The following is a 27,592-nucleotide window of genomic DNA, read 5'->3' on the forward strand; positions in this document are numbered from 1 at the left end:
ATTTTCCCCGTTTACACTGCGGTGCCAAGCCGGAATATTCCCGAGCCGGCACTGTTTACACTACACATGGGTGCAGGGGACCACTGAATGAAGTGCCTGGACCGGCGATCGCCTTGCTGGGGGAAATCCCAGTACCAAGGTAAACTGCTGGGCTGCCCCAGCCTCCGTACACCCCTAAATCCTGTCCACAAGGTAAATGATTGCCACACACAACCATCCTTCACCTCCTCCCCGGTTCCGTTGCTGTCTGTTCAGTACAGCAGACCAGTGGCGTAACAAAAAAAATGTTGGCGCCCCCACCCCCCTTAAAACACAAGACCCCCCCCCCCCCCCCAGGGAGCTGGCAGGGGGGCCGTGTGGCGCGGGGTATCTGCGGCGCTGAGTATCACGTTGGCGGGGTCCCTGCAGTTACCTGGAAATAACGAGCTATCCACCGGGCCGCGACGCGGGAAGCGCTTCTGACTTTGAAAACACTGGCCGCACGCTGATTGGCTGAGATTCACATTGTAAACTTGGGTTTGGGTGGAGGACAGGGGACAAATTATATTTTTGCACCTGGGCTTACAACCCACAAGTTCTCATATAATATAATTAACAGCTTCAAGCACTGGATGTAACGGTATCATTAACCATAATTAATTTCAACTGGTCCTGGACCACCAATACAAGGCACCCCTGTAAGTGTCCTTAGGCACCCCAGGGTACCATAGCACACAGTTTGGGAACCACTGGCCTCTTGGTTAATCAGGCCCTGGGTACTTTGCAGCATAGTGTGGAACCCCAACTACATCTGAATTAGGCCCTAGATGTGAATACTTTGCACTTATATAAAATAGCTTCCTAATAACAAATACAAGATGTGTTGGTGTAGTAATTATGTCTGTATGGCAACACCCACTGTGTATCCTGAATATCTACTATATTAACACATGAGGGCATGCAATAAATACTTCCACATTCTAGGACACATCATAGTGCAACATCATCATCTAAAAATGTATTGTGCACGTTACAGTATATAATCATGACTCATATAATGAAAATAATACGTCATTATGTTATTATGCTATTTATATTCTGCTTTGTTATATCGAAGTCTGATTCAGCAGTGCACAGTAGGTAAACAGTGTAAAGCTTATATGTGGCTTGTGCGTGACTGTGTGATGTGATTTATTTCACTTTGCTGTCAAAAAATATTTTGCATTATTCCTGGGCGTTATGTTTTTTTTTTTTCTATGTAATAAAAGAATGTTTACAAATCCTCCAATAATGATGGCATGGTAGTAGTGATGGGCACAATGGAGGAAATTTATTAAGATCGCCGATTATGGCCGTTCCACAGTACGAACGGCTACAACCGGGATCAGACGTAAATCGGCCAAAAATCGTAACCGTGAATATGGCAAATTTACTAAGCTGCCGTATTCATCTGATTCGTATTTTCCTATGGCATAGCCATTTGTATTTTGGCGGCCGTATTTAACGGAAGCCAAATACCTATGATGCAACAGCATCTCACAGATCAGTCAGATACTTGTGATGCTGCCCTGTATAAAAAAACCTGAAAAAAAGAAAGAAAGAATCATTTAAAAAACGGCGTGCGGTTCCTTCCCCCTGCCCGATAATTACCATGCCCAGGCTCATTGAAGAAACGGAGAATTCAACTAAGAATTTTCTTAGGTGCCTAAATATGATCTGGATTCATAGAGTGAGCAGCTGCTAGAAATAGGGGGTAGTCCCCACAAAGGTAACCAGAAACAACAAGAGATGATTCAATGAATTGGGAAAAGGCAAGTTGGGTAAGTTTGTGAAGGTAAGTGTACATTACCATAGGTTTTTTCACTGCTGGAGGAAGAAAAAGGAACACTGACCCACTGGTCCAGGTGATGGTATCCTCAATCAGTGGCGGATTCAGGGGGGGGGGGGCACCCGGGCACGTGCCCCCCCTGTCATTTTATTTTGTAGCTGAGGACCAGGGCTTTCCAACAAGCCCAGCCCCGTGTCTCTAGCCCCCGGGAACTGGAGATATCGCCTGGCAAAGCTGTAACATTTTTTCCCCATAAGATAATATGGGACCCGTCAATTCCGACCCCCATCCGGTTCCCCCTGGCATCACAGAAGCTTGTGGTCCATCTCATTCAATTCCAAATCGCTGGGCCTTTAATATGATACAGGTTGGTCCATATCAGTCAATCGGTTCCAGAGATATTACGTGTAAACCGATTTTTTTATTTTTGAAATTTAATTTCATGGCTGTTCATGTTTATGAGGGCAGATTACTCTGGAACCAAACGTTCCAGTTTCACTGGACCTAAATCATTCAAAGCCCACTCAAAAGTTCTTCAATATGATACTTGTCTCATGTAAATGGGTCAGTTGGTTCCAAAGATATAGCCGGTTAAATGAGATAACTAGTTAAAGGGGGGAGGGGTGGTTTTCTCTCCCCCCCATTTTCTGGTGTGAAAGGGGTATTATTTCAAATAGCCGGGACCTGCAGTGCTCTGAATACAGCCAGGCTCTGCCACTGTCAGTGGCTATCACTTCTGCCTGGTGGAGGCTGTCCCCCATTTACCGCGAGCATGTATTCCCCCTTGGCAATGAGCATGTAATCCCACATGGCAACGAGCATGGAACCCCTGGCAATGAACATGTAGGTAAGCAACACTTATGTAGCATAATTTTTAATAGGCATTATGGTGTGTGGCATAATACATAATGGACATTGGATGACCACCAGAGATGGCCACAGATGAAAATGTCACAGTGCCGGGAGAAGAGGCAGGGGAAGTCGCTGGTCGGAGAAGCATGCTCCTTCGACCAGTGACCATTCAGGGGCTGAAAACAGGAGTGCGCACCCGGCGATTTATCGCTGGTGCACACTCCAATCACTGGCAATATGGTCGCTCAGCGACCAAATTTCCAGCGATATTTGCTATAATCGCCCCCGTGTGTACACAGCCTTAGAAAACAGTCAGGAACAGCCTTTGTACAAATATTCCTGTTGTGCAGGTATGCAAAGTTAAATAGCTCACCGGTCCCTGGATGGTATTAGCGTAGATCCGTGTCTCTCCTGCATTGTAGGGAGAAGCACACTGAGATGGACAGCCTGCTTGATCTTGAAAAAGTTTACGTATCGGGAGACGAAACGCGTCGCACATCACTTCCGCCACAGCTGATTTCTGTTCATATGTGCAGCGGCCGATTGGAGAGAAACTCTGCTGTCTTCTTGTCTTCAGCGCCATCGGTGTGCCACACTTTCCTCACAAGTGCCATTAAAATCCTCCCCGGGGGTCTCGGGGGCTTTCCATCTCAGCATGCTTCTCCACTTTAGGAAAATACAGGGGACCCGACTCGTTTTCTCCCCGTATTTTGGGAACCAGGACCTGGGCATGAGCCCAACCCCCCCCCTGTATTTCTGCAACCAAGACCAGGTTTTTTCTATTATTTTTATTTAATGTTTTTACACAGAGAAGTTAGCACGGATCTAACTGATTCGCGCAGGCTTCAGGCCAATACACTTGGAAAATGAGGAGTACACGAGGAGTTGACATCACACACCCTCCCTGAAAATACCTGAGCACACCTGAGTTTTTTCTGACACTCCAAGAAAACGGGCAGTTACCACCCCCAAATGTCGGCTTCCTGTCAGTCAAGTTGTGAGGGGATTGCAAAGAAAGTAATGAATACATTTTATCGCTATTTGGTTTTGCGCATGCGTACTGTGATCCGTGCACATGCGGTCATTTGATAATCCATTGGCTTGCGAGTTATCACAACAGCGATCAAGACTGAATAACCCCCCCCCCCCCCCTAGGTGGATGCATGTAAATCCAGAACACACTGCCCTATCCATCTAGAAATATACAGTATCCATAGATAGATTGATATGCAGATATATCTTTAGGTGTGTACCCAGCTTTAGGGGTCCATGAGATATTAGAGGTGGGAAACTTGCAATCTTGATTTTGTATTGAGGGGGAGATGTATCAAAGTTTAGAGAGAGAGAGAGATACAGAAACAATCAATCAGCTCCTAAAGGGGTGTACACACTGAGCAAATTTGTGCAATTTTCTACGCAATCTGACTAGATTGCTTAGAAAGTAAGCACAGATCTCTCTGTGTGTATGCTCCGAGAGATTAAATATCTCTTGCTAACTAAGTCAGTGCATGCAGTCACAATCTAGTCAAATTGCTTAGCAAATGACTGCAAATCTGTCTGTGTGTACAGAATGAGAGATACTGACCGCAATCTCTCATTCTGAACCACTACCCTGCCTTTTTTTGCTTAAGCAAAATTGCTTAGCACAGATCTCTACGTGTGTATGCCCCTTAACTCCCATGTTACATGCTGTGTTTAGAAAAATGACAGGATCTGGATTCCAGAATGGCTCCCTGCAGCGACCTCTGACTCTGTGAAGCTTGCGTGCTCCTGGTAGGCTGGAGGGGGATGTCCTGTCTTGGGCACTCCTGGTTGGCTGGAGGGTGTGTCTTGTCTTGGGCACTCCTGGTTGGCTGGAGGGTGTGTCTTGTCTTGGGCACTCCTGGTTGGCTGGAGGGGGTGTCCTGTCTTAAGCGCTTCTGGTGGGCTGGAGCGAGTGTCCTGTCTTAAGCGCTCCTGGTGGGCTGGAGTGGGTGTTCTGCCTTGGACAGTGTTTTTGACCGCTGTCACCATGAGTGCAGCAAGGGAGAGATGATGGCCTCCATGTATGGTCCTGAGAAGTGGTAAAAAAACCTTAACGGTCTGGATCTTACAGGTGGGAGTTTGTCATCGCTCCCATGCCACCTCCCCGATGACATCGGTCACAGGCACCCAAGACAGGACACCCCCCCCCACACACACACACCTGGATGGGAACAAGCTGCATGAGCTCCACAGTATCCCATTGACAATGTCTAGGTCGACAATCATTGAGTTGACCACTAATGGTTGACAGTTAATAGGTTGACACTTAAAATGATTGATGTACTCTAGGTCGACATTTACAGGTGGACACAAGCAAAAGGTCAACATTAACATGGTTAACACATAAAAAGGTTGACACAAGTTTTTCATTTTTTTTTTTTTAAATTGACTTATTCATACTTTACTATCTCACTGGACATGGAGGAGGAATATAATAGTGTGCCAAGCACAGCGAATCACCATGCCCAAATAATGGCGAGCGAAGTGAGCACGGTACATTTACATACCTCCCAACTGTCACGATTTTAGAGGGACAGTCCCGATTTTCGGGTCCTGTCCCGCTGTCCCACCCGCGGCAGGCATTGTCCCGCTGCGGGGGGGTGACAGTTGGGAGACCCCCAATCTAGTAGAATAGACGCTGTGCGCATGCGCACAGCGTCTATTCTCGTATGAAAATGAGGTCGCGGCTAATTAGCATAAGCCGCGTCCTCATTTGCATACGCCCCGCCCCCTTTTCGGGCGCTCGCGCGGCTTAGCCGCGCAAGTGTCCCTATTTCATACAGACAGAAGTTGGGGGGTATGCATTTATCTGGTGTCCAAGTCTCCAGACATGAAAAACTCATGCTGGCATTTTCATGTGTCAACCATGTTTATATCAACCCTCAGTCACTGTCGACCTAGAGTATGTCGACCATTTTTAGGTGTCAACCTAGACATTGTCATCCATTTATAACTAAGCTCCACGGTGGCAGAGGTCACTGCAGGGAGTCAGTTAGGCATTCCCTGTACTATATATTAGTAGTTCTCCAGGCACGCAAACAGTCAAGGATTATGCACAGGTGACTCAAGTTGTACCTCAGTCAGCTTGATTATACCATCTCCTATATATTTGGCTACATCTGTCACTCAAAGTGGGTGTCTGTGTCTATAACGCTTAATGTGTGATTGCCTTCATCTGTGCTGAACACCTTTCTGAGAAATTAACCTGTTTAAAACAGGTGATGGCAATCATACATTAAGGGGAAGTCTAGAAACAGAGCATTGTGTTCCTCCTGGAGAGGGTCATGTTGGGAGGTATGTGACAGAGAACCAGCCCAGTGAGCCCACAGACAGTGCCAGACACCCACTGCCTTCCCATGTTGCCCAGCACTGCTACTCCACAGCCACCAGGTGAGCGCCCCCTCCCGCGATTTGCGGCAAAACCTCCCCCCCCGCGCGCCCCCCCTCCCGCGATTCGCGGCAAAAGCACCCGCTCCCCCGCGACCCCCCCTACCGCGATTCGCAGCAAAAACACCCCCGCGACCCCCCCTCCCGCGATTCGCTGCAAAAAGAACCCCCCCACGACCCCTCCCACAATTCGCGGCATAACCACCACCCCGCAACCCCCCCCCTCCCGCGAATCGCGGCAAACCCTCCCCCGTGACCCCCCCCGATTCGCGGAAAAAACACCCCCCCGCGACCTCCCTCCTGCGAATCGCGGCAAAAAGAACCCCCCCGCGACCCCCCCTTGCACGATTGGCGGCACCCCCCCAGCGACCCCCCTCCCGCGATTCGCGGCACCCCCCCCCCCCCCCCGCAATTCGCAGCAGCCCCAGGATTAAATGGCACATGCAAAACACTGACATGGCTATGGTCGACAATGAAAAAGGTTGACATGAGTTTTTGAAGATTTTTTTTTAAATTTTTCATTGTCATGTGTCGACATGGACACCAATGAAGTGGCACACTTATGTCAACATTTACATGTGTTGACCTTTCTGTGTTGATTTTTTCTTGTGGCGATTCGCGTCACACCCCCCCGCAACCCCCCCTCCCGCGATTCGCGGCACCCCCCGTGACCCCCCACCTCCCGCAATTCGCGGCAACCCCCCACCGGAACCCCTGTGAACCCCGCCCTCCCGCGATTCGCGGCACCCACCCCCTCGACCCCCCCTCCCGCAATTCGCGGCACCCCCCCGTGATTCGCGGCAGCTCCAGAATTAAATTGCACATGGAAAACACTGACATGGCTATGGTCGACAATGAAAAAGGTTGACATGAGTTTTTGAAGTTTTTTTGTCATTTTTTGAATATTTTCATATTCATTCTCATGTGTCGACATGGACACCAATGAAGTGCCACACTTATGTCAACATTTACATGTGTTGACCTTTCTGTGTTGATTTTTTCTTGTGGCGATTCGCGTCACACCCCCCCGCAACCCCCCCTCCCGCGATTCGCGGCACCCCGTGACCCCCCACCTCCCGCAATTCGCGGCAACCCCCCACCGGAACCTCTGTGAACCCCACCCTCCCGCGATTCGCGGCACCCACCCCCGCGACCCCCCCTCCCGCAATTCGCGGCACCCCCCCGTGATTCGCGGCAGCTCCAGAATTAAAGTGCACATGGAAAACACTGACATGGCTATGGTCGACAATGAAAAAGGTTGACATGAGTTTTTGAAGTTTTTTTGTCATTTTTTGAATATTTTCATATTCATTCTCATGTGTCGACATGGACACCAATGAAGTGCCACACTTATGTCAACATTTACATGTGTTGACCTTTCTGTGTTGATTTTTTTCTTGTGGCGATTCGCTTCACACCCCCCGCAACCCCCCCTCCGGCGATTCGCGGCACCCCGGCACCCCCCCCCTCCCGCAATTCGCGGCAACCCCCCCACCGGAACCCCCATGAACCCCGCTCTCCCGCGATTCGCGGCACCCACCCCCCGCAACCCCCCCCCCTCCCGCAAATCGCGGCACCCCCCGCGATTCGCGGCAGCCCCAGGATTAAATGGCACATGCAAAACACTGGCACGGCTATGGTCGACAATGAAAAAGGTTGACATGAGTTTTTGAAGTTTTTTTTTTTATTTTTTGAATGTTTTCATATTCATTCTCATGTGTCGACATAGACACCAATGAAGTGCCACACTTATGTCAACATTTACATGTGTTGACCTTTCTGTGTTGATTTTTTCTTGTGGCAATTCGCGTCACACCCCCCCCCACCCCCCCGCAACCCCCACTCCTGCGATTCACGGCACACACACCCCACCCCGTGACCCCCCCTCCCGTGATTCACGGCACACCCCCCGCGACCCCCCCTACCATGATTCGCCGCAACCCCCGCCCCCGTAACCCCCCTCCCGCGATTTGCGGCAACCCACCCCGCGACCCCCCTCCCGCGATTCTCTGCAGTCCCTCCCCTCCCGCGATTCGCAGCATCCACCCCCCCACAACCCCCCCTCCTGCAATTCGCGGCACCCCCCGCGACCCCCCCTCCTGCAATTCGCGGCACCCTCCGCGACCCCCCCTCCCGCGATTCGCGGACACCTAAGTTGCAATACAGGGCATCTTTCATACAATTCTAACCATATTTCTCATATACAAACGTTCACAAATTAAGGGGGCGCAGCCCCTTACGACGGTGTGAAGAGCGCCCGTAGGGCGCGATGAATCACCTAGTCTATAAATAAGCAGTGTTATCAGAACACACATGGTTCAGGGGGCAGAGGCTCTGCGCTCCCCACCAGGAATACGTGCTCAGCCTTAGCTGCCCTCCTCACAGAGTCACACGCATGGTAGTACATGTGCCGCGGCCCGCTAAAGTAACTCAGGGGCAGATTTATTAAACTCGGTGAAGTGATAACGTGTCTGGTTTTTATCACCAGCCAATCAGCTCCAGGCTTGGTTTGAAAAAAAATGACAGGTAGGAGCTGATTGGCTGGTGATAAAAAACAGTTACTTTATCACTTCACCGAGCTCAATAGATCTACCCCTCACCTCAGTCAGGCTCAGCAGCAGCCAGCACATGAGTGTGTCGGGAAGCCGGCTGCAGGTCTCTATTTTAGAGATGTGTCGTTCGCGAACGATCCGGTTCTTTTGAACGGATCCATCAAAAGAACGAACGAGCCGCCGATCCCAAAATGGTGATCCGGATCGGTTTCGCTTAGCAATACATACAATACAATGCACATTACATTGCTTGAGCTCAGCACTGCCCCCTTTGGCAGCTGAGATATTTTCTTCTAATTGGCTGCTTGTGCTGCTGCTGCTGTTGCTGTGTCACGTGCAGATCTAGATTCTTCTGAATCTGGAAGCCCTGAGGGAGGTCTGGTGACTACACATCAACAGCAGACTAAGCAGAGCAGAGGCATTGGCACTGGCAGGCATTTCAAGATTGCTTCACCTGAGTTCACCAGTAGTATCACAGAAAGGTGTGTAGTAGAAGTATGAACACTCAGACACACAGACATAAATTAGGCAGTGCACATGTGTTTTTTTTTTTACTAGATCTGTGTTTGCTGGGCTGTGTAGTACATTTAACTTTAATTTGGAGGGGGAGGGGGCCTTCTTTTAACTTTCATTTGGGGGGGAGGGGGGGGCTTGGCAATGAGCAAATTTAGTCTCCCTTGGCAACGAGCAAATTAATACCCCTTTTACACCGCTGCAAAACCCCGGGTCTTCAGCGGGTCAGACCCCTGTCAGCGGCAGTGTAAATGGGACACGCCGTGTCCCTTTATACGGGACTTCTACCCAGGTCCTGGGAACTGGATTGTTCGTCAGACAAGCGTTGGTCAGACAGTCACTAGGTCGACATGCAGAAAGGTCGACATGGGAAAAGGTTGACATGGGAAAAGGTAGACATGGACGTTAGGATGACATGAGGAAGGTCATAAGGTCGACATGGGGTTTTCGCTGTTTTTTGACCCGAATGTCAACACAGTTGACATGGACACAGTTGGAAGTGAGAATCGGACCCTCGCATCGCTCGCAATGCTTTGGGCACAGTGTCTCACTTCGCTCGCCACACTATTATAATCTCACTCCATGCCCTAGTGGAAGGTAGGGCATGAAATACCGCCTGTCGGCACATGTCGGCTCAAAAAACAGTGAAAATCCCCATGTCGACCTTATGACCTGTCGACCTTCCTCATGTTGACAACAACTTGCACCTTACTTAGAACAAGAAAGTTCTGTAAATGTTACTCAGTCGAGTATGTTCTGAAAAAAAAAGTTTTACATATTTTTACAGTTTATTTTGAATAAAATAAATGATTGTTGAACAAATTATGCTTCATTATTATTAAATTACCCTTTCAAGAATTCACAGCAACTTGAACAGTATTGACGCCAATCAGCTCCTACCTGTCATGTTTCAAACCAAGCCTTTAACTTCACAGGAAGGATCTGATTGGCCAGTGAAAAAAAAAAGCAGACACTATCACTTCACCGAGCTTTAAAATCTTAAACCCCTTAGTGGCACATTTATCAAACCATATTTGCGGCTAAATCCCTGAAAACACACGTTTTCGGGGTTTAGCAGCAAACATTAAGTATCCCCTAAATGTATCATCGGGGAACCGCAGCAGGAATCTCCGATCCCTGCTGCGATCCCCCTTTCAGCGCCGCCGGCCGCATCCCCATAGGTTTCTATGGGGGATGCGAAGCTGCCCGACGTATCAACATTGGGCAGCCCGGCTTCGCACCCCTGGGCTACCGCCATTCTGAGATGGCGATAGCCCATTGTAGTCTATGCCTACACATCGCACTGCCCGGCTCGGATGAGAGGGGTCAGCGGGGGTCTGACCCCCCGGCTTCCAGGTTAGGGCTTCGCAGGGACGGGCTCCTTTCGGAGCCCTGTCCCTGCGCCCTCAAAATTGATAAACTGCCCCAATATAATCAATACCCCAGGACACCACCTCACAAAGGATTATTCCCTGTATTTGTCATTGTACAAGTATATAGGTAGGCATGAGGGAAATGGTTGTATTTAATGGGTGAGTAGACACTTTTATTTTTATATCATAGGGACCCCCTCCTCCCTCCCGAAACTGGCAATGAAAAGGGGTCTTCAAGAGGGAGGCCTGATTTGTACAGTGAGCCACAGAATGTCAGACCCCACCTCCCCCTACTGCCGTATCCGGCGGCATGTATGCCTGAAATGCTGAGGGCCTATTGGGGAGATATTCAAGGGGAGGGGCTACAGGCTAATTGTAGTAGTAGTACAGAGACCGGTAGGGACCCTGAGATATATAAGGGGGCAAACCCGACGTATTCAATATTCAATTATCTACTGTGTTTACCACGCAGGGCTATTCAATTATTAGTCAATTTCCCCTGTGTGTAAAACCATAGATTCTACGGGCTAATACTGTGGAGAACAATCTATGTTAAGTGCACCACCTAGGTCAGGGTTAGAGAACCTTTGGCCCCAGCTGTTGTTGGACTACACATCCCAGCATTCCCTGCAACAGTGTTATCATGGCCAAATAGCAAATTGTAGCAGGGCATGCTGGGATGTGTAGTCCAACAACAGCTGGAGGGCCAAAGGTTCCCCATCTCTGACCTACGACTTTGCTCTGTTTCTGGACTTCCCTCTTAACGAATGATTGCTATTACCTGTTCTAAACAGGTAAATGGGCAAGAAAGGTGTTTCCACACAGGTAATAACAATCAAACATGAAGAGGGAAGTCCAGAAACAGAGCATTGTGTCCCTCCTGGAAAGGGTCATGTTGGGAGGTATGGTACACTAACTCAAACCATAAATAACTGTCTTTTTTTCACAAACTGATCCGCAGAGCCGCCCAAAGGATCTAGAGCTTTTCAGTGACCGACCCGGGTCGAGTCGGGTCCGCAAAAAGAGCCGTTTTGCCCATCTCTACTCTATTTCCTGCAACACTGTCACGGCGCGTACCATGTTTTGCCCTACGAGGGGTTTCCTATGCTGCGCTTCCGGACAGGGAATAGCTATTGCATCTACAGTCCCCCTAAAAATACGGTGACCTAGCAATGATATCAGTGCGCGGATTACCGGCGGCTATGTAGCGCTGCTGTTACTATACAGTGTGCTATGAGTGATAGCAGGCGTCGGCGCCCCCCCCTCCTGCACAGCAGCAGTGGTGTGGCCGGGAGGGCGCCAATTCCCAATGCACAGGCTACAGCGGCCGCGGCGGTAGTGGGTTGTTGTGTTCTGTGGCCATGTTGTCCAGGAAGAAGCGTCTCGGGGATGTGCAAAGTGACCAGTGGGTGCTGATCGCTCCAGGTACTCATCCTGTGGTGTTCCCAGAGCCTGTAACCTGTTTTACATACTGTTCCGGATAGAGCCCACATCCGAGCATGTTACTTCTACATACATACACACTTGGCACATGATCGGCTGCCTGCACAGTGCACACCATGTGACAGTGCAGTGCTATATACTGGTCTCTCTGCCCCCAGCTACATTCAGTTTGAGGTCAGTGACCAGATGTACTAAGCTTTAATAAGGGATAAAGTGGAGAGAGATAAACTAGCAGCCAATCAGTGCCAGTCATTTTTCAAACACCCCCGTAGTTGGAAATGGCTCTAACTTGGATTTACATGTCTGGCAGTCAGGATGCCTACGGTCTAAAAAGCAATGCCGGCATTCCGAAAGAGGAAATCCCGACATCTGTGAGGAAATATCCCTCTCTCGTTCTCGCTCATCACCTGGTATGTGATATCTCAGCAATTGCATGTGAGTAAAGGAGCCCACACACGCACCGATTCCGGCGTGCGTTGTGAGCTTAACTAGCACACATAGCATCGCATCGTATGCCTTGTGCATACGATGTGCATGCTATGCTAGAAAAAGCTAGTACAAAAAGTATGTGCAGCACATACTTTTTTTACTGTACGATGAGGTGCCGGGGGGCGCGCACCCCATCGTACAGCATCGCACCGCCGGCAACGGTGCGTGTGTGGGCACCTTAACAAGTACTGCTGGATCAATTAAATCCTAAGTGCAACACTTGCGATCTCCAGATCCGATCCAGTGTGCACGGTACATCGGATCCGTATCGGAGGTTAGGCACAATCGATTTGGACGCTTTTCACCCGATTTCATGGCCTGATGTGTAGGGAACTGGGTGAAATGTGCCCAAATCGTATAAGTCAATGGGCACCTTAACCCTCCCCCATCTCAGGCGTTACGCTAACCTGCCCTGGTTACTCACCATTCTGTGTTCTGGCAGTTGGGATTCCGTTGTCGGTATTCCAGCTCTGGTCTCCCGGCAGTAGTCAGGATGCCAGTGTTGGTATAGTGAACTCTGTCATCTTGACTACCAGAATGCTAAATGCACCCACTAATTTATCAAATTATGTTCCAATTTTAAAATAGGTTTTAGGGGTCTATTTATTATGTGGTCATAAAGCCATTGTAAACATTGTTTGGACTAAAGCATGCCAGCGATGATGGATGATTTATCATCCATCATTGCTGTGTGTGTACGCAGCGCGGGCTGAAAGATTGTACACTTTCAGCCCGCGGACCGCCCTGAAGCCTACCCTTCACCCTCCCCTGCTCCGTATTGTACGCCGCAGGGAGAAGCTGCACATGAGCACTCACCCGCCCTTCCATCCGTCCACTCTGTATCCCGCCCCCCTCCTTCCTGTACGTTCGCCCCTCCTTCCAGCCTGGCTGTCCCCAAGTCGGTCCCTCCTCCAGCCCACCCAGCATCAGGAAGCAGGCAGCATAAAAAATACTCACTTTGTTAAGTGGGAAGCCACTGCCACTAATGTCAACCATATAAGACACACACCTGTGCCAGCAATGTTTGCGTTACCACTGCCAATGCCCACCAATGTATAGTATGGCGTTAAGACATGCATTGCAATCTCTCGCTCTTTGGGGAAAATAGCTCAGTGTGGATGCACTATTAAGGTCCACACTTACTGCACATTGAGGGTACCATGATACTTATTAATAACCTTCAAAGCTATAAAACAGAATGTAACGATGGCCTTGTCCAAGTGAGCTTGCAATCAAATAAGGGCTTGGTATAATTTTTTTTTTCAAACTTCTTTTTAATTTCAGAAACCCTAAAAGATGATGCCAAGCAACCCAGTGATAAAACGTTATTCGCAAAGCTCCGAAGTCCATTTACAGGTGCCGTGAGTTTCTAGAATGTCTTTATAAGGCTGCTTCTACACATTTGGTTTTATCAGGATGCAGTTGAACAGGATCCAGTTTAGCAGGATGCAGTTTCTTGTGTGTATACAAACAATAAATGGTATAGAATAAGACCCCTACTTAGCGCTTTGCTGCCCTCAATTCGTACTAACTCGTGGTCATCACCCAACAACCAGACAAGATACAATATAATACAAAGTTGAGATTTCCAAACTGTATGAGGCGCAAAAAGATCCTGATGATGTTCGGACCGACAAGCTTTTCAACAAGTTTCTCCGTGTGTGTGAATCCCCTCCGTGTTTATTTTTGAAAACATAAACCAGAGAAACCAGCAATTAGTTTAAGTTCAGACACATAGATAAATTTCACAGGTGGAGCGAACAGAAAGAACTGAGGGTGAGCGTACCCCTACTCACTCTGTGAGTGGCACTGTACGTGCACGTAGCGTGTAAAAGTACAAAAAAGTACTAAAGCAGCGAAACCACTGTATTTAGCAGCGAGTCTTGCTGCTTCTGCAGCGGCATACGGAGATTCCCCCTCGCTCAAAAAATCAAGGGGGAATTGGCGTATGAGGGGGGGGGGGGGGGGAATTGGCGTATGAGGGGGGTGAGTTGAATACTGACAGGGCGAGTGGTGACAGCGAGCAGTAAGCCCTGCTCGCTGTAGCCGCTTGCCCCCACGGCATTGAGTAGACCCCAATGTGTAGACGCAGCATAAGCTTACAATACACACAAAATTATTTTGTAACATGCTGAAGTTACATTGTTAGCTATGAAAAGTGCTGTAATAAATTATCTAAAGCGGTGATCAATTTTTTTTTTTTTTCTTTAACATTTATTCATTTTGTTAATAGTGTAGTCATTCCTTGTGAAATATACTGATATCGGTTCCTGGGTCTTTATAGATGAAGGAGCCATGTTCTTGTTTATCAACGCTGGACAGCAGCTCTGTGAAGTAAAAGCTTTCAATGAAAAACTACGATCGTGGTTTGTAGGTCAAACCGTTCAACAAGGTGAGATTATCAAATGGACTAAGTGGTTGTATTGCAATTAAATGGTGTCTCATCGCTTATTTACTAAAATCTTAAACCTGTGCATTTTCAATATATACTCACATTCTTTCACATGTCTTCGATCTAAAGTTTTATCTAAAAGTCTAGCCCAGTGTCTGCTGATGGTTTTTCAGCCAACCAATGACCTTTCTCAGCATGGAGGAAAAAATGTAGCTGGCTGGCCATCGCTGCTTGACACTTTCCTAGAGTAACTGTTGCTAATGCGCAAAGATCAGAGAGACCTCCGGTGGGCTGAGAGGGCCTGTACGCCCCCAATCCCAGCTCCGGGTGAAAACAGCGGCTCCTGCAGGAGGTGCACCAGGGGAGTAGTTACGGCTCCAGCATCCCAGAGTGGGCCCAACTCCGGCCCCCAGCCTCACAGACTGACTCTTCCCCCTGCCCCACACACACGCTGGCTCACCCCCCCCCCCCCCCCCCTCCCCAGCCACTGCTCCACCCAGGGCCCCTGACACTCTGGCCCCACCGAGGGACAGCCTCAGGATTCGTCCACACTGGCTGATCCCTGTGGTGTGCTGAAAGGCAGATGACCTGTTGAGCCTTTTTTACTGCTGCCTTGTGCTGTGAGTAGCAATGATCAAGATGGCGCCACTGATGGCTGCCTAGGAACTGTGCCGCTAGCCAAAATGTGTGCCCTGGGTCTCTCCTGTCGTGTTCTGTATCTGTGCTAGTGTTTTTACTGTCTACCTATCTGGCTTTTGCAGTCACCAAGTGGTGCCGCTGAATGGCTGCCTGGGTGCTGTACAGCTCAGGAAACATATGTTCCCCATGTCTGTGTTTCTCATCAGGATACGTCTAATGTATATCTGTACATGTGATATATATCTGTACTGTCACTGTTTACTTGTTCCAAATCTAATACCTAGTATACGCAAGTATACCTGGCCAATAAAGCTGATTTCTGATTTTTTTTGGCCATATAATTTATTGTGATCCATTTAGTCTTCACCATTGTTGTTAAGGGGAATTTATACACTATATGGATAAAAGTATTTGGCCAAGCCTATTAATTATTTAATTCAGGTCTTTCAATCAAATCCTGTTGCCACAGTTGTATAAAATCAAGCACCTATCCATGCAATCTTCATTTGCAAAACTTTGTGATACAAAATGGGTTATTATGAAGAGATCAGTGACTTCAAATGAGGTGCTGTGATAGGTTGCCACCTTTATAATTAGACTGCTTGTGAAATTTCATTCATTCTGAATATTCCATGGTCAACTATGTGAAATTTGTACCATTAGAAATTGGAAGTATTCAGGAACAAAAGCAACTCGGCCACAAATTAGAAGACCACGTAAAATCAGAGTGGGATGAATGACTGCGAAGGCTCATGGTGTGTAAAAGTCGCCAACACTCTACTGATCCCATAGCTGAAGGGTTCTAAAATTACATTGGGATTAATGTAAGCACAAAAATTGTGTATCGGGAGCTTAATGGAATAGGTTTCCAAAGTTGAACAGCTGCATGCAAGTCTCACATCGCAAAGCCCAATGCCAAACCTCAGATGGAGTAACGCACATTGATACTGGACTGTTCAGCTGTTTGAACGTGTTCTGTGGAGTGATGAATCACGCTCCATTATTTGGTAGTCTGATGGGCCAGTCTTGGTTTTGCGGGATGCCGGAAGAACGTTACCTGCCTGTCTGTGTTATGACAACTGTGAAGTTTGACGGCGGAGGGATAATGGTACGGGGCTGTTTTCAGGGCTTGAGCTAGGCCGCTTCTCTCCAGGGAAGGGCTATATTAATGCTGCACCTTCTTCAGACATTTAAAAAAAAAAAAACTCTAAACTTCCAACTTTGTGGTAACTGTTTGAGAAAATACATTTTCTATTCCAACATGACTTTGCAACAGTGGCCAAAGCAAGGACTATAAAGACATGGTTGTATGAGTTGTGTGGAAGAACACGTCTGTCCCGCACAGAGCTCTGACTGCAGTCTCATCGCGCACATTAGGGGTGAACTGGAACGGAGATTCTGAGCCGTTCCATAAATGTGCCTGACCTCCATAAATTCTCTACATTGTAAATGCTCTACAGTATGTGTGATACCCTGAAATGTATAGCATGACCTTCTTGTATCTGAGTTGTCTATATTGCTGTATATTGATTGCATTGTTATGAAAATATCAGATATCTGTATATAAGGTTATGGTGAATTTGTTTACAGTGGTGAATAATTCCCAGCAGCCTCGGCAGCTGCAGAGAAAGTCTGTAGCATGTCACATGATCTGGGTCAGGAGGAGGGTGAGCAGTTGGACAGGGCAGTTGGTGTGGAAAGGTCCAGGCAGAAAGAGTGTGGCAGACAGAGGGAGCATGGAGGACGCTTATACTTACTGGGGGTATGCGGAGACGGCTCATCAGTTGCTGGGATTCCCTCTCAAGTTATTGCTATCACCTGTTGGACTGTAAATGAATAAAGGAGAGGTGTGGTGAGTCCAGCCCCAAAATACATACATACCTGTACCAGCCCAGGAAAGGGGTTTTCTCATATTTACCTACACAGCTGTATACAGTTTACAGACATTTTACCTCATAGAACTAAAGTCAGCTATATTTATGCACAAGCCACAGACAGAAAAGAGACATTTTACCTCAGGCTGTAATACGCTCTTCTCTCACCCAAATGTATATATTGAAAGATGTAGTATCCCAGGAAGGTTAAAAGACGCCAACACCCTAATGCAGGGGTAACACAGAGACTGCGGTTACCTCAGATGATAACTGTACGACAGGCAGACATGTATGTGCTTCCTCATCAGGAGAGAAGTCGTCATTTTCCCTGACTAATATTATTTGATGGAGAAATAGTGACTGTAATAAGCAATATGATGTAAAGACTTTATACAGCTGGCTTCAACGTTTTAAAAAGGGAAAAAAAAAACGGCAATTTACCGTTTTAAAAGTGCGATGTGAAAGGGGTATAAACCGGTATTTAAAACGGTAATCTGCGGCAATGTTAAGGCTCTGACCCGTTTTAATTACCGTTTTCCTCTACCTTCCCCCATGGCAGCCATTACTATGGGTTCCTCCCTTCTGGGTAGTCCTTCGGAAAAGAAAAAAAGACACCAGCCCCTATAAGAAGGCTCCACCTCCCTGCTCCGGTGTCTTTTTTTCTTTTCCGGGTAGTTGGAAGGGCTTACCCTGTGAAGTGCTGCCTGGATACCGCTGCTCAGGTGTGAGGACTTTGCTGCAGCTGGTGGGGTCCGGTCCCAGAGTTTGTGCCGCATGCAAACCCAGAAAGGGGTAAGCTGAGTCGGCGGCATCCTCAGGAGTGCACTATCAAGCGGCGCGGGATAGCGTTTGCAGTGTAACTCCTGGCCTGTGTTAATCTCCGTAGAGAACAGGCGGGTGTCAGGTGGTGCGCGACGCGGGAGATGACGCGTGCATAACAAGTAGCCGGCTGGAGGAAGAAGCCGGAAGACGCCGGGTCGCGTGGACGCTGCTGCGACTGCTGCACGGAGCGCAGTTGGACGGGTGAGAGAGTCTGATATTTTTTGTTGTCCACTGCATCACCAATGCTTGCGGGGAGAGAGAGAGAAGTAAGCACCTTGTATTTTGCTTTTGTCAGAATTCTGTGGAAAGGATTGTCTGCTTGGAAGCAGGTGTGTTGGAGTAGTACTGAGGCGGTAACTCTTTCCCTGCTGGATTGAAGAGGTGATTGTGGATGCAGTACTCTCTTACTGAATGAGCAGTGTTTTTTTGCATAAGCTAAAGTTGTATATGCTTCTATTCAGCGCACCACCTTGAGATTATGGAGGAGGAAAACCGGCAGGCTGTTAGGAAGTCAGGGTAAGCCCTAAGAGAGGAATAATTTTTTAATGGTGGTGGTCATTAGTTTTTTATTTTTATTTTTGTTGTGGCACCACTGTGTTTGTTACTTAGGTGATATTCTTTGTTGGTAGGTCTGAGACCAGCAGAGAAAAGGAAGCTAAGCAGAAGAGATCACACAAAGCTAAATGCAGTTCTTGTGACAAATCTTTGCCTGAGAGGCATGTGGGCAGCCTGTGTGAGGCTTGTAAGACCCCGCTGCAAATACCTATGGTTCAGATGAACAGTCTGGTAGATATGCTGAGAAAATCACTGTCAGATACCTTTATGACTAAGGAGGATTTTTCCAAAATGAGATCTAAAAGGAAACATGCTGTATTAAGTGATTCAGATGAATCAGTGGAAGCAGCTGGCAGTGTGCATGTGCTGGATCAAGATCCTGACATTGATGATGAGGATCAATTACAGGATAAGTCTGAGTCTGACTTCAGTACAGACATGATTAATAACTTATTGGGACTGATTCACAAGTCTTTGAACATAGAGGATCCAGCAGAAGATCTTAATTTGCAAGAATTGCTGTTTAAAGATAAAAGGAAAAAGAGTAAAGTTTTTCCATTATCACAGACTTTAAAAGGGGTGATTGCTGATGAGTGGAAACACCCAGATAAAAGGATTGCTATACCAAGTAGGATTGCAAAAATGTATCCATTTGAGAGGGAGCAAGTTTCATCCTGGGATGAGGCCCCTAGGGTGGATGCAGCGGTCTCTAGGATATCCAGGAAGACTACGCTTCCACTAGAGGACGCAAACATTTTTAAGGATCCCATGGAAAGGAGGATCGAATTGGGCCTTAAAAGGCAACACTTGGTAGCAGGGGCGGCATTAAAGCCTGCTGCAGCAATGGCGGTGACCTCCAGAGTTCTCAGAGGCTGGTGTCAGCAGCTTGAGGCTGATATATTGGATGGCATAAAGAGGTCTGAGTTAATCAAAATGATTCAGGACATACAACTGGCAGTACAGTTCTTGTGTGAGGCCTCTTTGGACTCAGTGCGCCTGGCTGCAAGGGCAGGGGCCACTACAGCAGCTATCAGAAGGGCCTTGTGGCTGAAGCCATGGGCTGCAGACGTTCAGTCAAAGAACAAGTTAATGTCTCTTTCATTCCAGGGTGATTACCTGTTCGGAAAGCAGCTGGATGATCTGGTGACAAAGATATCTGGGGGCAAGTCGGTTTGGTTGCCCCAGGACAAAACTGCCAAGAAGAATGTGCCTAGTAGGTTCAACAGATACCAGCCACAGGATTATAGGGAAGCCAGGAGTTATAGGCCTGGCAGGGCCTATAGAAGGGGATCCTGGATATCCAGGGCAAATTTTCGGGCCCAAAGGGGCAGAGAAAATAGATTCCCTTCCAAGAAGGAACAGCAATGACGCCGACCCTCAAAGGGTAGGTGCCAGACTGTTAAAGTTTCATCAGGTCTGGCAAAGGTCCACCACAGACAGGTGGGTCTTGGAAATCATCCAGTCAGGATACAAGATAGAGTTCAAAACGTGGCCAGGAAATCTGGTAGTAGAATCCCCTATTCCCAGGGACAAGGAGGAAAGGGAAGCTTTGTTTTTGAGTTTGGAAGAGATGATGGCCCAAGGCGTGGTCACTGTAGTACCAAGAGGACAAGAGCCTCTAGGGTGGTACTCTCGTTTTTTTGTTATAAAAAAAGCATCCGGAGGTTTTCGTTCCATTCTGGATCTCAGACGTCTCAACAAAAAGGTGCGCATCAGGCCATTCAAGATGGAATCAATCAAGTCCATACTTCCAGAGATAGGTCCAGGAGATTTTATGACTTCAATAGATCTCAAAGATGCGTACCTTCATGTGCCAATATTCGAGGGACATCGAAAATTTCTACGTTTCAAGATTCTAGGTGTGAGCTATCAATTCACGGCCCTCCCATTCGGGTTGGCAACTTCCCCACGCACATTCTCAAAGGTACTGATAGTACTAGTGGCAAGACTGAGGCAAGAAGGCATAAAGCTATGGCCTTACCTAGACGACATACTTATAGTGGCAAGCTCCAGGGACGTTGTGGTACGTCACACAGAAAGAGTGATTCAATGTTTGGAGCAACATGGGTGGCTTATAAATCGAAAGAAAAGTCATTTAGAGCCAACTCAGAAAATACAATACTTGGGAGTGATAATAGACTCCGCCCAAATGAAGGTGGCATTAACCGCCGACAGGAGGTTGAAGTTGATACAACAAGCCAATATTATGAGGATAAGATCAACGGTGAGGTCACAGGACTGTATGAAGGTGCTGGGTCTCATGGCGGCCGCATTAGAGACAGTGCAATGGTCCAGATTTCATATGAGGAAAATACAGGCCTGCTTTCTCATACAATGGAACAAGGACAGCAAAAATCTGATGCAAAGAATAGTGTTGACAAAGGCGGCAAAATTAGATTTGGCCTGGTGGTCAGACGACGATCGGCTAAGACAGGGAAGGTCGTTCGCCCCCATGGAGCAAGTAGTCGTGACTACGGATGCCAGTCAAATAGGCTGGGGAGCAACTTGTGGTCCAGGGATTGCACAAGGAAGATGGTCCCCATCCTGGGGAAAAGCACACTCCAATGTGAGAGAAATGGAGGCAGTGGTCAGAGCGTGTCGTCAGTTCCAGAGTCAGATTCAGGGCAAAGAGCTCATCATCAGATCAGACAATCGGGCTGTAGTGGCCTATATAAATCACCAAGGCGGAACAAGAAGTCGCAGTCTGATGGAAGTGGCAGACAGGTTGTTGGCCTGGGCAGAGACTTCTGTTCTAAACATAACATCGGTCTTTCTGGCAGGGAAAGAGAACTACAGGGCAGACGAATTAAGCAGGAAGACCTGTCTACCAGGAGAATGGTCGCTCAACGACGAAGTTTTCACCATGTTAGTGAGGAGATGGGGTCTACCTCAAGTGGACCTCATGGCCTCAGCAGAGAACAACAAGGTACCAGTGTACTTTTCTCGATTCAAGGATCCGCAAGCAGAGCAATGGGACGCGCTGACGGCCACCTGGTGGATGAGGCGTGCCTATGTTTTCCCACCGATTCCGGTAATTCCGAGATTGTTGAGGAAAATTCAGAGGGAGAAAGCAGAGGTAATAGCGGTACTACCTTATTGGCCACGGAGGGCGTGGTTTGCTTCAGTACGCCAGATGGCGGTGGAAGAACCGTGGACGCTTCCGTCAAGACCCGATCTTCTAGTTCAGGGGCAAATATGTCAGCCGCAACCTTTGACCTGGAAGTTGACGGCCTGGCAGTTGAAACCAGGTCATTGACTGAAAAGGGTTTTGAAGGGGAAGTGGTCCAAACCCTGCTCAAGGCTAGGAAGGGATCCACTTCTGCAGCGTATTACAAAGTGTGGAAAAAATACGTATCAAGGTGTAAGGAGAAGATGCAGTCGCCGAGGGAAGTTACATCAGTACTAAGTTTTCTGCAAGTAGGACTGCAGATGGGACTGTCCTTAAGTACTTTGAAGGTACAAGTCTCAGCCCTGTCGGCAATGTTGGACTGGGACTTGGCAGGGGACAGGTATGTCCGAAGGTTTATTCAGGCAGTAAGAAGACTGAAACCTAAATTTAGATCTCCCATGGCACCTTGGGACTTGAATTTGGTGCTTGGGGTGCTTATGGAACCTCCGTTTGAGCCCTTACACGAAATTTCATTATTATTTCTTTCCTGGAAAGTTTTATTTTTGGTGGCAATTACGTCTGCAAGAAGAATTTCAGAATTGCAAGCGTTGTGGGCAGAAGAGCCTTTTCTAAATTTTTTTGAGAATAGGGTAGTTCTAAGAACTAATCCACAATTCCTACCAAAAGTTGTGACAGAGTTTCACATAAATCAAGAGATTGTTTTGCCCTCTTTTTGTATGAATCCTACAAACGAAAAGGAGAAGCGTTTGCATAACTTGGATATTGTGAGAGCGCTAAAAGTTTATGTTCAGAGAACAAAAGAAGTTCGAACAGTCAAGAATCTGTTTGTTCTAACAACTGGTGCTAGAAAGGGTCAAATGGCCTCAAAGGCGACATTGGCGCGGTGGATTAAGGACTGTATCCTCAAAGCGTATCAAGTGAGGCAGAGAGAGCCACCTGTGAGCTTGAAGGCACACTCTACAAGAGCAATGGCCGCTTCCTGGGCGGAGAAAGGATCCGCTTCAGTGGAAGAATTATGTAAGGCGGCAGGATGGTCGTCGATACATACATTTACAAAACATTACAGACTGGATGTAATGTCTTCAGCAGACGCTAAGTTCGGGAGGAAAGTTCTTAGCGCAGCTCTATGAAAGTTTGAAGAAGTTGTTCTGAAACTATGATTTATGATTATTATGATTTCGAGGAGGCAACAATTCGGTGCTGGTTGTGAGTATGCCCTCCCGAAAATAATAACTGCTGGGGTATGACCCATAGTAATGGCTGCCATGGGGGAAGGTAGAGGAAATATCAGATTATTACCTGGTAATATGTTTTCCTCTACTCCACCATGGCAGCATATATTCCCATCCCTTACGAATTGTTGTGTATTGTGTTATGTGGAATCATTATTTCTGTTTATGTATTAAAGCTGGAGAATGCAAGACACCGGAGCAGGGAGGTGGAGCCTTCTTATAGGGGCTGGTGTCTTTTTTTCTTTTCCGAAGGACTACCCAGAAGGGAGGAACCCATAGTAATGGCTGCCATGGTGGAGTAGAGGAAAACATATTACCAGGTAATAATCTGATATTTAAATACCGGTTTTTAAAACGTGTCGGCGATGTGAAAGTGGTATTAAAAGGCAGATAACTGCACCCCTGTTCACAATGATGGATTAAAGCAGAGAGATACTTGTATATTGTATCCAATAATAAATGGCTAGATTGCCTCTAAACCAGTGTTGCACGCAACATTAGTAACAGTTTCTGTTCTGAAAATTATAACAAACATTTGTATGTGCAAATCTGTATCAATTCCAGGTTTGCCACAACAGAAAACTATATTCGGTTTGCCGTGCTAGCACACCTGAGATTACCCAGTTTTCTTTACCAAGAGAGCGAAATTGAAAATTCCAGTATAGACGGCTTAAATATCTTTGTGCTCACCCTGTTTCTGCTGTCCTATCATCATATTCACTGAATAGCGGGTGATGGATGAGAGAACAGGGGAGAGATATCATATAACCTGAAAATTGGTCAGGAGAGATAGATATAAATCTTTCTGCTGTTCACATCCTTAGTCTCACGGGTTCAGTTGTTGCATATAGCAGTGCAGCTGAGAACCGGACCGTGTCAGTGAATGAGAGAAGATGGAAGACACGCAGGGAGAGATAAAGTACATATATATATATATATATATATATATATATATAATATTGGTCACCTTTTTTTTCCCCTTTTGTATTCTAGATGGACGACTACTATATGCATCACCTGTGGATCCTTTATTTTATGTGATCTACTATTTAATGAAAGCAGACAAAGAGGTATAGTAGTTATCCTATTATATCTAGCTATTAAAAAAAAAAGTGCCTCACCAGTCGGCACACATCGGGGGTTATTCATGTTCCTTTGGTCCTACGTGCACTCGCGTTTCTGCGCATGTGCAGACGTAGGGTGCGTGCACCCACGGTGAACTTTCGGTTTGCCGGATGCCAAGTACCCTACACGGCATGCAGGGGAGTCAGAGAAGGCCACGGGGCACCGTGCAGCCCCATTACCATGTGGGAATGCCCAGCGTTTCATGGGCGTTCCCTTGAGAATGCTGGGCGTTCTCATGGTAATGAGGCCGTGACGCGGGGGGCAGGTAGCTGACCTCATCGGATATCAGCTGCACGACCATTTCCGTCCCAGTGTGCGTGCACATGGACGTTACTTGAAAGTCACTTTTATATGCGTGTACCTTCCACATCTTTCGATGGCCGGTGACCATTGAAAGATGTGGGTGTTCCCCACAGCATGCGAATGGATGTTGACTCGAATAACCGCTATCGAGTGGAGTATGTGTTTCCCTATTGATATACTGTAGATAAGATGAATCTTGTCCAGTTTCTACAACCTGTTCTACCAGCAGTCACCAGTTTCACCACATTTATTTATAATGCGTGTGCCAGTTTATTTACACGCCCAAAAGGTGGTGCGCATAATTGCTGCATGATCAGTCTTTCTTCCTAAAGTTATCAAATCCTTGCATCATGAGTATATTATATAAACAATTCCCAAGTGCAAAATAAAAACCCCACAAATCCATCCACTTTTTTTTAATAATAAAGTTATTTGTAATCATCGCTCCCACATTTTGCTGATTAGGGTAAAGTGCACTAGTTTGAATTTATCTCTCCCTTAAACCAGTATGTTGTGAATTTGTCAAACTAGGGACTATTGACAGCATAAACAACGTGTGTTCCTGTAAGGTTTCTGGATTCTCCTGCAGACATGTAGATTTGTTAAAGGACAATTGTGCTGTTCACATACAGGTTTCCTCCAGTATTAGTGAGGTTGCTATTGTGGCAGGCTGGCTGCAGTGTCCGCATTCATAGTGGGTAAAGCCCAACATACGGTTTTGCTGCAGCCTGCTCTGCATATCCAGTTCCTCTTTGTGGAGGGCTGATCTTATCAATGGCTCTCAGAATACTGAGGAAACGAGTAACGGCGCGGGATCCGTACCAATCAGATACTGGTGATTGGGAAGTGATTCATTCTCACATGCCCTATGCATACACTATGGAAGTTCACAGTATGCATAATGTTTGTAAATACATTGACTAGTTCTCACATATTCAACAGGAGAAGCGCTATGGGCAGAGACTGGGGGTGAGGTTGGGTTCAGTTGTCGGCTTGAGCAGTACTTGGAGCCGGCACCAGTTTTGGAAGAGGTGGTAGCTGGGGAGGGGGGTAGATGTGGGAATCCGGTGGTGGGGGGAAAAGGTGGTTAGGAGCTGGCAGTGCTAGGAGGAGGGATGGGGTAAGGATAGGTAGCCGTTTTGGCAGTGCTGAAGTTTAGAGGCAGGCAATATAAAGATGGGGGGGCAACAATGCTGCCGCAGCTTAAAGGGTGCAGAACATATATTTATTAATTTATTAACAGTTTCTTATATAGCGCACACATATTCCGCAGCGCTTTACAGAGAATATTTGAACATTCACATCAGTCCCGGATCCCTTTTCCCTTCAAATACGGTCTTTTGAATTACACCTGGTTTTCAACTGGGCAGATTTCCGCCTAATCTGAATAGGCTTCTTTTCCTGTATCCTCTCCATGATGGGGTGGTTTGGAGGTGGTCTTGGTACCTTAACTTTGTCTTTGCATCAAGACCACTAAGCCATTCGAAGATGGGGACCCTTTGAAAGATCCTATGGGTAGAAATATGGAAAGCAATGTAGGGAACATTATCTTTCCTTTGGAGCTGTACTGCACTCCAGACCCGTATGTTGTCAGAGTGCGCTCAGGGCCAGATGCATTAAGCTTCAAAAGTGATAACATGGAGAGTGATAAACAGCCAGCCAATCAGCTCCTGGCTGACCTTTTTCAAACACAGCCAGTGACATGGCAGGTAGCAGCTGATTGGCTGGCTGTTTATCACTCTCCATTTTATCACTTTTGAAGCTTAGTGCATCTGGCCCTCAGTAACACCGTAACACAAAAATTGGACTGGCCATAAAGAGACAAAAAATAATAAAAAATAAAATCTCCCATCATTATGGTATATGATTGTGTCTGTATTGACAATTTCCTGAGTGTTAATGATCTATATATATATGTTTCTTTAAGCAAGGAAAATTCCAGCCTGTGGAACAGATTGTGGTAGATGAAGAGTTTCCATCATGTAACCTGCTACTACAGTGCACGAAAGTTGTACAGTCCCTTCATCACGTCACAGAGGAAAAAGGTGCTTTATCTTCCTGCCGACAGATAATGTTGCTGTTATAAAGCTTGTTTAGTCCTTCATGTTGATCTTCCCCACAATACAAACCCGAAAGATGTTTGGAATCGGCGTACCACAGTAATATAATGCCAGTATGTGTGTATTTTGGTGGTTCCAAAACACGGCCCTCAAGGCACTAGTCCAGGCCTTGGGGATAAACCTGCTTGAGCACAGATGGTATAATCAGACTGAGGTACTAATTAAATCACCTGTGCCTAAACATGGATAACCTTATGGGGCAACTGTGCTGAGCAATATGAGTGATGCTAGATCGCTCAGCACACAGCGATGTGTGCTGAGTGATCTGTCAGGGCCAGTGTTCTCAGGGCGGGATGTATTAAAATGCATCACCGCCTGCCTGCCGCGATGCCAGCGCATATGTACGAACATATGCGGCTGGCATTGCGGTGTGGTGACAGAGACCCCCCGCGATACCTGTACTGTCATCTCCTTGCCGCCGGCCTCTCGCCAGGGACAGCTAAGCAGGCTGTACCCGGCGCCTCCTCCTCCCCCCTGCAGCCGGAAGGACGTCCAGCTGCGTTACTAGGGGGAGGAAGGGCTTACCTTAGTCCAGGTCCTCCTGGACCCGGAAGGTAAGCCAGAGGGAGGAGGACAGGGGGGTCGTCGGGGGCGGCGATAGAAGCCCATAGGCTTCTATAGGGTATCGCCACCCAAAGGTGGCAATGCCGTACAATGCGGTAACGTGGCGGCTGGGCTTTAATACATAGGAAAATGCGGTAAAATGGGGGTTTTACCGCATTTTTCCACTAAGTACATCCCGCCCTCAGTGAGAACATTGGCCCTGACTTGCGATCTAACTACATTTATCCTGCATGCAGGATTTTTATTGTGGGCCGCGCATCGTGATCGCTATGGCCCCTACACACAGAGCGATGTAGGGTCATTCCCCCAAACAGCGAGACTTGCGGCTAATGCAGGGAGCCCGCTGCATTTAGCCGTGAGCCGTGCTGTTTCAGAGGCTGCATACGCCATTTCCCC

General features: G+C 47.4%; 1 protein-coding gene across 3 annotated transcripts in view; it reads left to right on the forward strand.

Annotated features, from left to right (window-relative positions):
- The first annotated feature begins 8,963 nt into the window (after positions 1 to 8,963).
- RNASEH2B (ribonuclease H2 subunit B) overlaps positions 8,964 to 27,592 on the forward strand; it is a 45,419-nt gene continuing 26,790 nt past the window's right edge. Inside the window, exons 1-5 of one of the 3 annotated variants that reach the window (XM_083169698.1) lie at positions 8,964 to 9,104; positions 13,725 to 13,796; positions 14,725 to 14,832; positions 24,078 to 24,154; positions 26,440 to 26,557. In XM_083169698.1, the coding sequence (XP_083025824.1) occupies positions 14,736 to 14,832; positions 24,078 to 24,154; positions 26,440 to 26,557 (292 nt within the window). In that variant the 5' untranslated portion in view covers positions 8,964 to 9,104; positions 13,725 to 13,796; positions 14,725 to 14,735. Of the gene's footprint in view, positions 9,105 to 11,684; positions 11,934 to 13,724; positions 13,797 to 14,724; positions 14,833 to 24,077; positions 24,155 to 26,439; positions 26,558 to 27,592 lie in introns of those variants that run through there. The other 2 variants (XM_083169697.1, XM_083169696.1) reach the window with 2 other exon arrangements.

Source organism: Crinia signifera, chromosome 2 (genome assembly GCF_055691185.1).
Source record: "Crinia signifera chromosome 2, ASM5569118v1, whole genome shotgun sequence".
Taxonomy (NCBI): Eukaryota; Metazoa; Chordata; class Amphibia; order Anura; family Myobatrachidae; genus Crinia; species Crinia signifera.